At 51.6% G+C, this 13417-nt stretch overlaps 1 protein-coding gene across 1 annotated transcript in view; it reads right to left on the bottom strand.

Moving 5' to 3' along the window:
* Positions 1 to 7213, bottom strand: part of RIMS4 (regulating synaptic membrane exocytosis 4) — a 72185-nt gene extending 64972 nt beyond the window's left edge. The window contains exon 1 of the mRNA XM_025263420.3: positions 6981 to 7213. Within this exon, the coding sequence (XP_025119205.1) occupies positions 6981 to 7077 (97 nt within the window). The 5' untranslated portion in view covers positions 7078 to 7213. The remainder of the gene's footprint in view (positions 1 to 6980) is intronic.
* Between the last annotated feature and the right edge of the window lie 6204 nt (positions 7214 to 13417).

Raw genomic sequence — 13417 nt, 5'->3', positions numbered from 1 at the left:
ATTTCACTTAACACAGACTGAAATTATTTATTGCTTAATTGCTTCCCTGTTTATTATCTGTCTCTTCCACTCCAGAACATAGCTCCACGAGAGCAGAAACTGTCTGACTTGTTCCCCAGATATAGCCCCAGCACCTAAAGAGATGTTTGGCACTGAGCAGCTAATTAAATATGAGTTGAAGAAATAATAACACCAAAGAAGAAAACCTAGACTCAAAGGCCAGAGCCCTGGATCCTTAACGGTAACCTCGGCAAGGTGCTCTGCCTCACTGAGCCTCAGTTTCCCTCCTTGCCTAAAGAAGAGCATGGACTAGACGCTCTCCAAGGGGCCTTCGAAGATCGCTAGTCTAGGAAAGCCAGGCCTGGAAGCCGCCCAGCTGGTCCATCCAGAAGAGGCACCTGGCCAGGGTCCCTGCAGCAGCTGCCCCCTCCCCACCCCCACCCACATCCCTGCCCAGCCACGCAGTCATCTCACTCCCCCGTCACAGAAACTGTTAATGAAGTGCGCACTGCTAAATGCAGTTACAATTACGGGGGCTAAGAATAAGGCGCTGACATCAGCCTTGTCAGTTTCCGAGTGAATCAGAAGGGGAGGGGGGAGGAAGGAGAAAAGGGGAGGGGGGACGACGGCGCTCCGGAGCTGTCAAGTGGAAATAGCACAGCGTTAAATATAATCCAGCATTGGCCTACATCGGTCTGGAGAGGCAGGTGATAGATCGGCCCCCAGGGCTGGGGAAGACAACTGGATTCTTCAAGGAGGCCAGGCAGCCCCGTGACGGGGATCATCCAGGAACCGATGGGCAGGAAGGCACTCCAGCGAGCTGGGGTGGAATGGAGTGGGATGTCAGATCCCAGAGGGGCGCATCTGAAGCTGAACAGGCCCTCATACCCTCGCCTTTGTCAGTGGCTGCTTGGCCAGCCCAAGCACTGCCCTTTCCCACCTGGAATCTCATTTCAGGCCAGGGGGCAGAGGGTGGTCTCTGGAGTCAAACACGCCTGGGTTTGAATCACTACTGTGCAACCCAAGAAAGCCACAAAACTACACCACGCTGCCTGGCTTTTCCTCATCTGCAAAATGGGTACATCGACAACAGTAGCTATCCCTTCCGGCTGCTGTAAGACTCAGGGAGACTATGACACTGTGCACAGGAGAACAAGCCTTTCAAGCAGTTTTATTTTTACAATGCTGAGACATGCTCAGACAAGGATAATTAACCCCTTTTTCAAGAGAGGGAAACTGAGGCCCGGGACTTGCCTGAGGCCCTAACACCAAAGTAGAGTCAAATCCAAGCCCCATCGAGTAAATGGGGAGGGTCGGGAGGGAATTCCAGTCGGTCAATCCAGGGGACTGGGGGTGAGGGTGGGAATTGGAGCTTTGACAGGAAGACAGTGGGCTTGACTGTCAAGGGGGGTGGTACACAGATGACATTGGAGGGGGGCATCTACACCCTCTGAGCACATTCTCCAAAACTGGTGCCTTTCTAACAACTCTTAAAAGAAATGCTGAAGCGATGGTTGTTAAGGCCACCGTGAAGAGATGTTAGGGGAGGCAGAGGAGGAGAAAGGCCCTGAGATGAGAGAGAGAGGGTCAGCTGGCTTGCGTCTGCTCTCCACCTCTCCACCCTGCCCTCTCTCAGCCTTCAGTCAGAACAGGCTCACCTCTGGATGGAGGTGGGTAAGGAGGAAAGCAGCGCAGAGTTCTCAAAGGGAGACGAGGCAATGGGTCCCTCCTTTTCCCTTCCCACCAAACACAAGCAAGGGGGGCCTCTCTGATACCTGCAAACGCCAAGGAAGCTACAGCCATGAGTCTGGCAGCTTGGGGACAAGGAAGAGGGGGCGCCAGAGTGGGGAGAAAATTTTAGGAAAGAGCTCTAACAGCATCAGAACAGATCCGGAGGCCAGTGAGCTGTGTACTGGGGGAAAGGATGACTCCTGTGTATGTTATTTTTCTGAGATGCATCTTTCAGGGTCATTCAAGATAGCGGAGTTTGGGGTCCACACTCTCACCCCACCCACAGCTTGAACTATGAGAAGAGCTGGTTCCATTCTTTACTGTGCCTCAGTTATCCAAATCCAGAAGAGTTCTGCCCAATTCCCAGCCCATAAAGGAGATTACAGCACTTGGTGGTAACTTAGGGAAAGCGGCAGAGGGGGGACAGGAAGTGGCATGCCCCAGGGATGACGGTGCCACCTTGCGCCCTCCAGTGGCCCTGATCCTGAAGGATATTTTCAGGCTCCTCCCCTCACCATTCCTCCTCATCCACCCAGCCCCAGCCCCCCTTTAGGGCCTAAGTTCTGTGTTCCCACCACCTCAGGGTGGAAGGGGTGGTTTAGCAGGACATTTTGTTTCCCAGAAAAAGCTCAGGTCAAATTTCAAGGACAAAAATTAGCACTGGGGCTGGGAAAGAAAACTCTGCCAAGAGGAGTAAATTGGGGAAGGGAGGGGGAGTCCAGGGTGGGTCATTCCAGGTGCCTGGGCGGGGGCGGGATTTGGAGCTCTCGTTTCCCCTGCTGAGATCTATCTGGCAAGACAGGAGTTATCTCCTCCCCACCAGCCAGGAGAGGTAACGCAGTCAGCCCCCTCCATTTTCCCTCTGCCCAAAAATAAGGGGAGTGGGTTTCGGCACTAGTTGGTACGTCCCAGCCATCAGGCCACCCCACCCAACAGATTTGGCCTGATCGGAAGAAGGCGGTACCACGAAGGGCTTTCCAGCTCAGAGATGTGGCCCGAACTGCTAGGAGAGGGACCGGTAGCCGGCCGGTGTTGCCATGGCAACTTCCTCCCTGCACTGGATCGAAGCATCCTATGGGCAAATTGGAGCTGGCTGCTCCAGCTTCTCCGCCCCTCTCCCAAGCGGGTGGGGGAGAACTGGACGCCAAAACCACTTGGTCAGACTCAGGGACACCATCCTCAATTTTAGACCCTGATGTAGCAATCCCCTTTGGCATTTGCTGGAAACTGGAGACACTCTCCAGACAAGCTCCCCAGCCGTGCCCCAAGGCAGGCTGGCAGGTCTGGGACTGAAGATGTAATAAAAACGAACTGTTAAAGAGAACGGGGACATGGGGCGCTGGGTGCTCCCTACCCTCTTGTTCCACATGCAAGTCCCCCAAATCCCCATCTTTAAACCCCTCCCAAGAAGGAGGGCCCAATTCTGCCTTAATAGCTATAACAATGCAATAAAATTAGCTTATAAGCTAATGTTTTGAGAACCAGGCTTCCCCCCTGCCTCAAACCCACAGATTCCTTTCTACAATCTTGCTCAGAAACAAGCTTTACTTCTTGGTAAGAAGATGACTAGCTAACAGCTACTGAGAGCCTGTCTAGTGTCAGGCACTGTACTCTGCCCTTTCCGTAGCACACCCAGCACAACAATCAACCGCATAGATGCTTGAGGCAGACTGCTCAAGTTCAGATCCTACCTCCCTCATTTCCTGGTTCAGCGACCTTGAGTGAATACTCTCTCTGCGTCTCAGTTTTCTCCTCTGAAAATGGGGATGTTAACATGAACTGTGTCTCAGTTTTCCCATCTGAAAATGGGGACTGTCAAATGTTAATTTTATAGACTTGCTGTGAGGAAAGAAAACAATATTGAAAGTGGCTAGGAGAATACTTAGCAGAAGGAATATATAAAAAATGTTTACCCTCTGTGGTACATGCTCTGATTTTCTTCCTGTTATAGATAAGAAAGCAGAGGTCACATGTCTAACTCCCCCCTGCCCGACCCCTCCTCAATTACAAAGCCAGAAGGAGCCAGGTTGAGCCATGAAGACACAAACATGAAAAATGCCTCCCAAAAGCATGCCTCTCTAAAGCCCCAGTATCTTTATGAAAAGGGGCAAAGCAGTGTAAGAATTGGGTTCAGAGTGCCCAAGGGAAGATGCTTCTTGGGAAGAATTCTAGGAATCCGCGGTGACCAGCCTCCTGAGCCCCAGGGTGGCTAGAAAGGGGAGGAAGGGGCAGCTTCCTTTGCTGACAAAAACGTCCAAGGCTCCCAAGCTCAAGGCAGGAAAGTGCTCTGGCCCAGTTAAGGCTAATGAAAGTCTCCTCCTCACAGTTTCTCAGGAAACCAGCTGAAGGGTAGCATATAAGCTCTGAAGATGGTTCTGCGTCAACTGAGTTGATGAAAAAGATGCAGCGGACAGGACGTGGAAGCAGCAACAAAGGGAGGACCCTAGATAAGCCAGAGGACCATCAGGGGCACTCCTGGGCCACCGGGAACAGAGAGGGGCATGAAACAGTCAGGCGAGGGAGCGGGAGAGAGAAAGGTAAAGCCAAATCAGTTCTGACAGCCCTCCAACTGCAGCAGTCTCTGTCCACTATCTGAGACATATTCAAACTGCTTTTCGAAATTAGTTCAGCGTGGTGCTGCTCTAAAAGAATAAATCTAAAAGGCTTTTTTTTTTTTTTAAGGAGAAAATTAATGACTTTGAGAAGAACAAGAAAAATTAAGAACCAAGACAACGTTCCCTACTTCCGATTCTCACCAGACACTCATTAGCCTTCCGGAACTGAAACTTCACCTTCTTCCTCCCCCTCCCAAATTCGAAGCATCCCTTAAGATGAGCAGTTGAGCACAAGATGCCCAAACCAAACTCTTGGCTGTCGGCAGCTCCCTGGGGCCTCTTCACCTGGGAACCATTTTCTACACAGAGAGATCTGACTTTAAAAAAAAAAAAAAAAAAAATCATCTTTCAGAGACAGGACTAGTGCTTTACTGGAAAGAGAACCGGAAACCTGATTTTAGTCTCGGCTCTGTGCCCGCCTCACTGGGTGACCTTGGGTTATACACACACACATAGGGACTTCAATCTCACACACATTCACACACACAAACACACACACACATCCATATGGGGGCAAAGAGACGTTGGACAAGATGATTTCTAGGTCCCCCAAGTGAAAAAAAAGTTAAGAATTTGAAGAAATCTGCTGGGGGCAAAAAAAGCAGGTGGACCTTTAAAAATCTCTAATATTGCATGAAGTTACCTATTGTAACTTAAGTGAAACCAGAGCAAGTCGCCTGCAACCAACGATAATAACCAAAGCATCTGAATCATGACAAGGAGCATGACTCCGGAGAAAATCCCAACTGTCCATACCTCAGGGACAGTTGGCTCTTGAGACCTAAGTGGCCTGTTGAACTTCAGGAGTGTCCTTGAACATCAAGGGAGGGATGGGGGAGCCTGCCCACCAAGGCAGGTGGGGCTCCCTCCCCAAACCCCCAGTTGAGCCAGATTTCCTCTCTCTGATTTTGCTCCAGGGGAGGCCACTGGGTTAGGAGAGCCCCTCCACCCCTCCTCACCTTGCCTTGTCCATGATAATAATAATACACCCTCCCTCAGCTGCATCAAGGGGGAAGCGAAGCCTCAGTTATTCTTTCTGTAAAATGGTGATTCTGTAAATTGGCTCTGCAGTAACCATCTTCACTCCACCCCCTCTTCAGGTCAACACCAAGAAGGCTGTGTCAGGGGTCAGCCTCACATGCCCCCATACACCCACTCAGCCAACACATTCTGCTGCAGAACTTTCTCCCCACTTGCCTCCTGCTCCAACAGGAAGAGGTGAGGACCCATCACCCACCGCTCCATCCAAGGCTTATCAGATAACTGGCTGACCAGATAAGCGTCCCTGTAGGCAGAGAGTCTTAAGCAGGGCCCTTGAATTCCCTGAAACTATGGACAAAAATGTTTGGATGGTGCGTGTATGTATTTGGGGGAGAACTCATCCGTATTGTCATCAAGTTCCCCAAAATGTCAGGAAACCATTTTGCTCCTCCCCACCACACACTCCCCTCCCCTTTCATCCCCTCACTGAACTAAAATACTCTCAGATCAGCATACAAAACACTTTTAACTTAACCCTTGTATCTGAGGTACCATCATCCCATTTTACAGACCAGTATATGGAGGCTAGAGGCGGCACGACTCGCCCAAGGTCACGGCTAATAAGGAGATAAGCAAGCCCAAGACCGGAACATGATTCCGACTCCCTCTCTGGCACTCTTTGGGGAACTCTCACCCAAAGCCCTCTAGCTACCCCCACCTGTTGGTGGATTCGCTTCCTCACCGCAAAAGCGTATCCGAAGCCCTTCTGTTTCCTCTGTCTGGTCCCAGGGCCGCCAGGAGCCGGTTTCTCCACATTTCCCCGCCCCTTGGGCTCCGGCCGAGGTTGCGCGCAGGCCTGGGAGCCTGAGGTTCCGGCCGAAGAATGGTGGCCCGGTCCAGCCCACCCAGAAAGGCCACTCCAGGGCCAAGAGCACCCGGGATCAGAGGCACACTGCGAAGGGCGCGCAGGTGTAGAGTCGGCGCCGCCCTACGCCTCCCTCCGGGACCAGCCGGGAGGAACCGAGAGGAAAGGCCGTCCCCCGGCCGGTCCCCTCAAGGTCCACCCCAGCCCTGGAGCCCGAAGCCCCCGCCCCTGGGGAAAGACGAGAGACAAACGGGGGGCGCTCAAGGCCCTGGGCGCAGGGCAGGGGTCTGGCACTGGGAGTCTCAGGATGCAGCCAAGACAAAGATGGAGCAGGAAGGTTGCGCGCCACCTCCAATGGCGGGGGGCGCGTCGGAGCCCCGCGGGTGAGGCGGCCAGAGCCCCGGTGTCTGAGGAGGGGGCACTTATAGGAGGCTCGGGGAGGGCGGCAGGTCGGATGCAGGGACAAGAATGGGAGCATTCAGTTGGCGCAGGTGAGTAGGGAGAGCTAAGTCCAGGAGACCCAAAGGGCCCACCTGCGGAAAAGGGGTGAATGGCAGAGGATCTAGGTCCCTGAGGGCGGCGGGAGGCGAGAAGACCCCACACCCTAGAGACTCCGAGGTTCCGTGGGTGGGAAATTAGACCCTGGGGGCGCATCTGCGAGCGTGGTTGGGATTGGGGGTGGGGAGGAAAGAGTGGCCACCTCTGAGGGCGCACCGGGTCGGGGACGGGGCCTCGGGATCCGGCTCCCGGGACGCCCCCCGGGGGTCGGGGGCGGGCAGCGCGCTTACCTGCGTCCTCGTCGTCGAAGGAGTTCATGCACGGAAAGTAGATGGCGAGCGCCTCGAAGGAGGCGGACAGGCTGAGGCGGCTCTGCGAGCGCTCCATGCCCGCGCCAGCGCCGGGCGCCTCGGCCGCGGCGGCGGCGGCGGCGGCCGGCTTGGGCAGCTTGGCCGCCCCATTCTTGACGCGGAGTACTGCGCGCGGCGTGGTGGCGGCGGCCCGAGGCCGGGCCGGGGCTCCGCGGCAGGGCTGGCGGGCGCGGCGAGGCCGGCGAGCGGGCGGGCCGGGAGCTGGCGGCGCGCGGAGCCCGAGGCGCGCGGTGCTCCCGGCGGCGGCGGCGGCAGCGGTGGCGGCGGCGGTGGCGGCGCAGCTCGCTCTGGCCCGCGGCGCCCCCAGCCGGCCGCGCTGGGCGGGCTCCAGCCGCCGCCGCAGCCAATCGGCGCCGCCCGGGGGAGGGGGCGCCGCGCGCGGGGCGTGGGAGCCGGAGGGCGCGGGCGGGGCCCCTCCTGGCCCCCCGGGCCCGCAGGTTGTGCGCGCCCAGAGCGACGAGCGCGCCGACTGAGGCGCCCCCAGTCTCGGGGTGCGGCCCCACGCTGTCCCCACCCCCACACTGAGCCCCTCAGACGCCCCGAATTCCAGGCGTCCGGTCCCTACCTGAGACCGGCCAACCCCAGGGACAGAAACGCAGTCGAAAGGGACACAGTCACGGTGACCGGCACTGGAGACCCTCAGGTTCACACGTGAACCTGCAGAGCAGCTCAAACAGGCACCCCCACGACTGCATCCACTGTGCAAGACACACCACGGACACCCTCAGACTTAACACACCCAGAGAGATTCACCCAGACTCACTCATAGCGACACTTGGAGAACCAAGCGACAGAACCCCTTAGACTCCAGACACCCCTAAGACCCCCACAGGTAGGTACATCCACGGACACACACGGATTCACACCCAGAGACCTGCAGACACACTCTGAGGAACAAATAGGCATACCCTTGGCCACACAGGAGACCCTCGGAACCCACACGAACTGAGAAGTTCAGGTGGACACACACACCATCGTGAACCCACAGTAGCCACAGAATCCACGCTCACAGACACCCCTACTCAGTGACACACTCATACTCAGTGACCAGGCCTGCAGGGAGAGACACTAGTGCCCCTCCAACACTGAGCTCTTTCACAGGGATCCAGGCACACCCAGAAACACCCTGACAAACACCATCAGACTCAGACAGTCATCCTCAGACTCAGACACACCTCAGTGGGCACACACAGGTTCACACCCAGACTTAGTCACTCCTGGTGATGGATAGATTCTGATGCATAGACACCCGCAGACTCATACAGGGACACTGAGAAACACTCCACCAGACTCACATGTTCACCCAGACACTCCCACGTATAAACCCCCAGGGACTCACACACACACACACACACACACACACACACACACACACACACACAGATAATGCAGAGCCCCCTAGATGAACACAGTCATAACTCGAAACCTGCACTCCATTCGCTGGCCTTGACCCAAGACCTAGGTCCCTACATAGTTGGGCCCAGATGTCTAACTTTTCCCAGCTGTTCCTACATCTGCTTCAGGAAGCAGCCTGCTGAGATGGCAAGAGCATAGTTTCCATCCAGACTGTGATGCTATCCTTCACCTGCCTGTTTTTCCATCTGTACAGGAGGGGTGCAACCCCCGCCCCACTTTTGGATGGTGGTGAGGATTAAGTAAAATAACGTGTATTAGTTTTCAGTTGTTGTATAACAAAGAGACTTAAAAAAACACACCCATTTATTAGTTTACCATTCTCTCAGTCAGAGGTCTGAGCAGGCTTGACTGGGTTCTTTGCTTAGGACTTCACAAGGCATTGGCCAGACTGGGTTCTTATCTGGAGGCTCTTGAAAAGAATTGGCTTCCACGCTCATTCAAGTTGTTGGCAGTATTTGGTTCCTCGGAGCTGTAGAACTGAGGGTCCCATTTCCTTTCTGGCTTTCAGCCAGAAGTCACTTGCCATTCCTAGAAACAGGTCTGTGGTCCTTGCACATGGCCTCTTCATCTTCAAGATGGTTATTAGGATGTCAAACACATCTCCTCCTTAGCATTTCTCTCACCTCCCTTCTACTTCCTGGACTGAGAAAGCTCTGCTATTAAAGTGCTTGTGTGATTAGATTAAGTATGTATGTGTGTGTGTATATATATATATATATATATATATATATGTGTGTGTGTATATATATTAATAGAGAGACAGGCTTCCCTGGTCGCTCAGCAGCAAGGAATCTGCCTGCAATGCAGGAAACACAGGTTCCATCCCTGGGTAGGGAAAATCCTATGGAGAAGGAAACGGCAACCCACTCCAGTATTCTTGGAAATCCCGTGGACAGAGGAGCCTGGCAGGCTTCAGTCCATGGGGTCACAAAAGAGTCGGACTCGACTTAGCAGCTAAACAACAACAATGATATAGATAGACACACACACACACATATATATGACATTTTGTGCATATATCATATATCACTTGTAAGATGTATATGTATGTATGTATGTATTTTATAGCGCATGTGTGTTCATGTATGTGCACCTGCATGCGTGTGTGTGAGGGTATCTCACCCAGCCCGAGGGGATCTAAGAAGGCTTCTTTGGAGAGGTGACATTTAAGCTGAAAATGCTATGTGCCTGGCACTGTTCTTGGCCTTGGGGATATAAATACCAGCAAATGAAATAAAGTCACTGCCCTCACATTTGCATTTAAAAATCATCTCTGGGACTGCTCTGGGAGGAATGGATTGGAGTGAATTTAGCGGGTTGCTTCCCCCTCTTCTCTTCAGATAAATCCTGATTTGAACCCAAAAGCCACTGATTGTTTCTAAAATGCAAATGGAAGGGGAGGCTGAGAAAGAATGTCCGTGGGAAGGTGAAATGGAGGAGGTGGGGGGACTGTGGGTCCCGAGGCCAGATGGGAGGCTGTGGGCCCGGGTGGGAGGCAGCAAGGGCCAAGGCTGGGGAGAGGGCAGGAAGAGCTGAGCCTGAGAAAGTTGCTGAGACAACCTTGGGCAGGATTAAGAGGAAGGCTGGATGGGTGAGGATCGGGAAGGGAAGGGGGAGCAAGGCACTGCCAAGCTTTGCAGCATCAAGAGAAAACGGCACAGATGGATGAAACTCCTCCTCTTCAGCATCCGTCCTCTAAGATGAAGCGCAAAGTGAAGTGGCCCCAAAATGTTCCGTGTGTAGCAAGACTCAGGTGAGCGCCTTTCTAGAGGAAGGGAGAGGCAGCTGGAAGGTAGCTGAGCCGAAGAGAGCCCTGGTTGCTGCTGATAAGAAAAAGACTGATCCTGTTTGTGTTCTGCCTGCTGGGGTAGGGGTGTGTGGATATGTGTGTGTGTGCGCATAAGCATCTCTGTGGGTATGTCTCTGAATAGATGGGCACTTCTGCATATCTGTGTCTTTGTCTGTGAATGACCTTGTTTCTAAATATGTCCTTGGAAGATGCATGTCTTTATGTTAAGTGAATCCAATCTGGCTTTAAATGCAACATACATCCTGGTCTTTGTATGCACTGGTGTGTGTGTGCGTGTGTGTGTGAGTGAGTGTGTGTGTGTGCATGTATGTGTGTGTGACACGAGACACAAGAGAGACAGAGACACAAGAGAGCACTTGTCCGTTCTCTATGTGTGTGATCCACACCACGTGTCCCAATCTGTGTGGGTCTGTATCTGCTTGAGTGGGCTGGTGTCTCCTGCTGATAGTGTGTGCTTCTCAGCATCTCTTTTACCTCTTAGTATATCAGGATCCGTGTGTGTGTGTATATAACTAGGCTGTGTTGGTTTTATTTGGGTATCAATGTTGATGTCTGCTCTTGTCCATGTGTGTATGTATCTGTCCCCTTAAATCCTGGTAGTGAGAATTTATCCTTGACTGTGTGTGAAGGCTGCTGTCTGTGAACTTGTCCATGTAGGCTGGTAGCTTGAGAGGGGACTCATCTTCTTGGATTAATTTTTGCGTTTAATTGGCTAACACAAGACTGAGATGATGGGGATAGAGATATTAAGATCTGTTATTAATTCCAAGTCCCTTAGACAACTGTCTTAACCATTCATTTATGCTTCCAACCATCCATTCAGTCATCCACCCAACTATTCACCCTCCCACTCTTTCATCTCAATTGCACTGATACTTACTAGCTACATAGTTCTCTCTCTTAGACAAATGACTTTATCTCTCTATGTCTCTGTTTTCTCATCCATGAAATGGGAATAATACCCAGTAGATCTGGAAATAGGGGTGTGGGAGTTAAGTGAGATATTGCATATAAAACACTAACTACATGGCATAGTGCATAGTAAGTGCTTTCTACATTAATATTATCATCATCATTGTGGCAGCCAGTATATTTCAGCAAATTCTCATCAGCACGTTACTGAGGGCCAGCCCTGAGCTAGGAGCTGGTGGGGCCCTACTATAGCAGAGGCCATTAGGTTCCTCTGCCACCGCTTTCTGGTGTGACCTTGGATAAAGCCTGTGCCCGCTCTGGACCATACAATAGAGCACACTTGCCTTACCTCTGTTATGGAAATTCTTAGTGCACCTGACCTTCAAAAACTGCAAAGAGCTGTGCACAGTTATGGAGCAGGCTGGGGACCCGTCCTCTGCCAAGCCTAAGAATGGCAGGGGCCCGTCCTGGGTCATCTGGAGAGTCAGGCAGAGTTGGAACAAAGCCAGGACCTATTTTCACTGTGGGGCTCAGGCCGCTGCTTCCTCCCAATCCCTGCTGGACTCTGTTTTCCCTCTGGGGAAGCATTTGATATTCTCTCATGGCAGGAGACGAGCGTGGGGGAGCAGGAAGCGAAGAGGGGCAGGAACACACATTCTGGTCCAGGAAGAGCATCTTCACTTACTATTTGGTGAGGGGCCTTATGGCTAAAAAAAGAAAGAAAGAAAAATAATAAAGTAATTGGGTAGGGGGTGTGATTTCTGCCCCTCAAAATCACCCTTTAGGACAAAAGAGAGAGAAAGAAAGAAACAAAGGGTAGAAAGAGACAGAGACTAGACAAGAGACAGGGACATAGTAATAGAGAGATGTGAGAGGCAGAGAGCAAAAGAGGCAGAGACAGAAACAAGCGAGAAGGAGAGAGAGAGTAAGAGATGGGAAGACAGAAGGAATGAGGTCAGGCTTTACCGCACACCTGGTTTGAGCTTCTCCAAAGCAAGACTTACTGCAGTAGCCCTTGCATCAGGCGCTGCTGCACTTCTTGAGTCATCCTCAACTAACACATACACACATACTCACATTCACACACACTCACACACACACACACACACACACACACACACACACATACTCACAGAGCAGCAGGTGGAGGAGGAGGCAGGGGCTTGAGGTAGGGGCAGATTCTGGCCATAAGAAACCTCCCGTGTGATCTTAGGCAGTGCTAAGCCACTGTGTTCTCATTTGGAAAATAAACTTCAAACTTCATTCAGTGACTTCAAGGCTAAATGGTATGATGTGGTAAAAGAGTTGTAGAAATAATGGAGAAAAAATTGGAAAAGAACCTTTAGAACTAGACAAGCTGATTTTACAGTTCATAGGAAAAATAAACATGTAAAAATTGTCAGGGAAATGAGTTGGGAAGAGTAGGGAAGAATAAAAGATAATGAGCCCTATCAGATGGTAAAACATTATAAAACTACAGTAAGGTTTTTTAATATAATTTTATTTATCTGTTTGGCTTGCTGGAGTCTTTGTTGCTGTGTGGGCTTTCCTCTAGTTGTGGAGAGCAGGCTTCTCATTGAAGTGGCTTCTCTTGTTCTGAGCACAGGCTTTAGGGTGCATGGGGCTCCCGTAGTTGCAGGAGGTGAACTCAGTAGCTGCATCACCAGGGCCCTAGAGCACAGGCTCAATAGCTGGGGCACACAGGCTTGGTTGCTCCACAGCACACGGGATCTTCCTGGATCAAGGATCGAACCCATGTCTCCTGCATTGGCAGGTGGATTCTTTATCAATGAGCCATCAGGGAAGCCCAAAACTACAGTAAGTTTTTCAAAGGATAAAAAAAAAAGTTTCCCTAATATATATAATATATAAAGAATTTTTACAAAGCAAGATGAAAAGGCCATTGCTCCAATAGGAAATGGAGAAAGGTCATGAACAGTCAGTTCTCAGACATATAATTTATAAATGGCATGGTTTCCCAGGTGGCATAGTGATAAAGAATTCACCTGCCAATACAGGAGATGCAAGAGACTTGGGTTCGATCCTTGGTCAGAAAGATTTATCTATGTTATGTGATTCTCAGCACATAACGTGGACAAATGTCATGTAAACAGCAAAATATTATTCAGTGTCTCTCACAATTAAGGGAATGTTAATTAAAACAAAAGTGAGTCACCTTTTTTGACCTACCAGTCTAATAAAGAAGAAATTGCTTGAC

Source organism: Bubalus bubalis, chromosome 14 (genome assembly GCF_019923935.1).
Source record: "Bubalus bubalis isolate 160015118507 breed Murrah chromosome 14, NDDB_SH_1, whole genome shotgun sequence".
NCBI classification, from domain to species: domain Eukaryota; kingdom Metazoa; phylum Chordata; class Mammalia; order Artiodactyla; family Bovidae; genus Bubalus; species Bubalus bubalis.
Note: the sequence above shows the minus strand (reverse complement) of the source record. Positions and strands in the feature narration are given on the sequence as shown.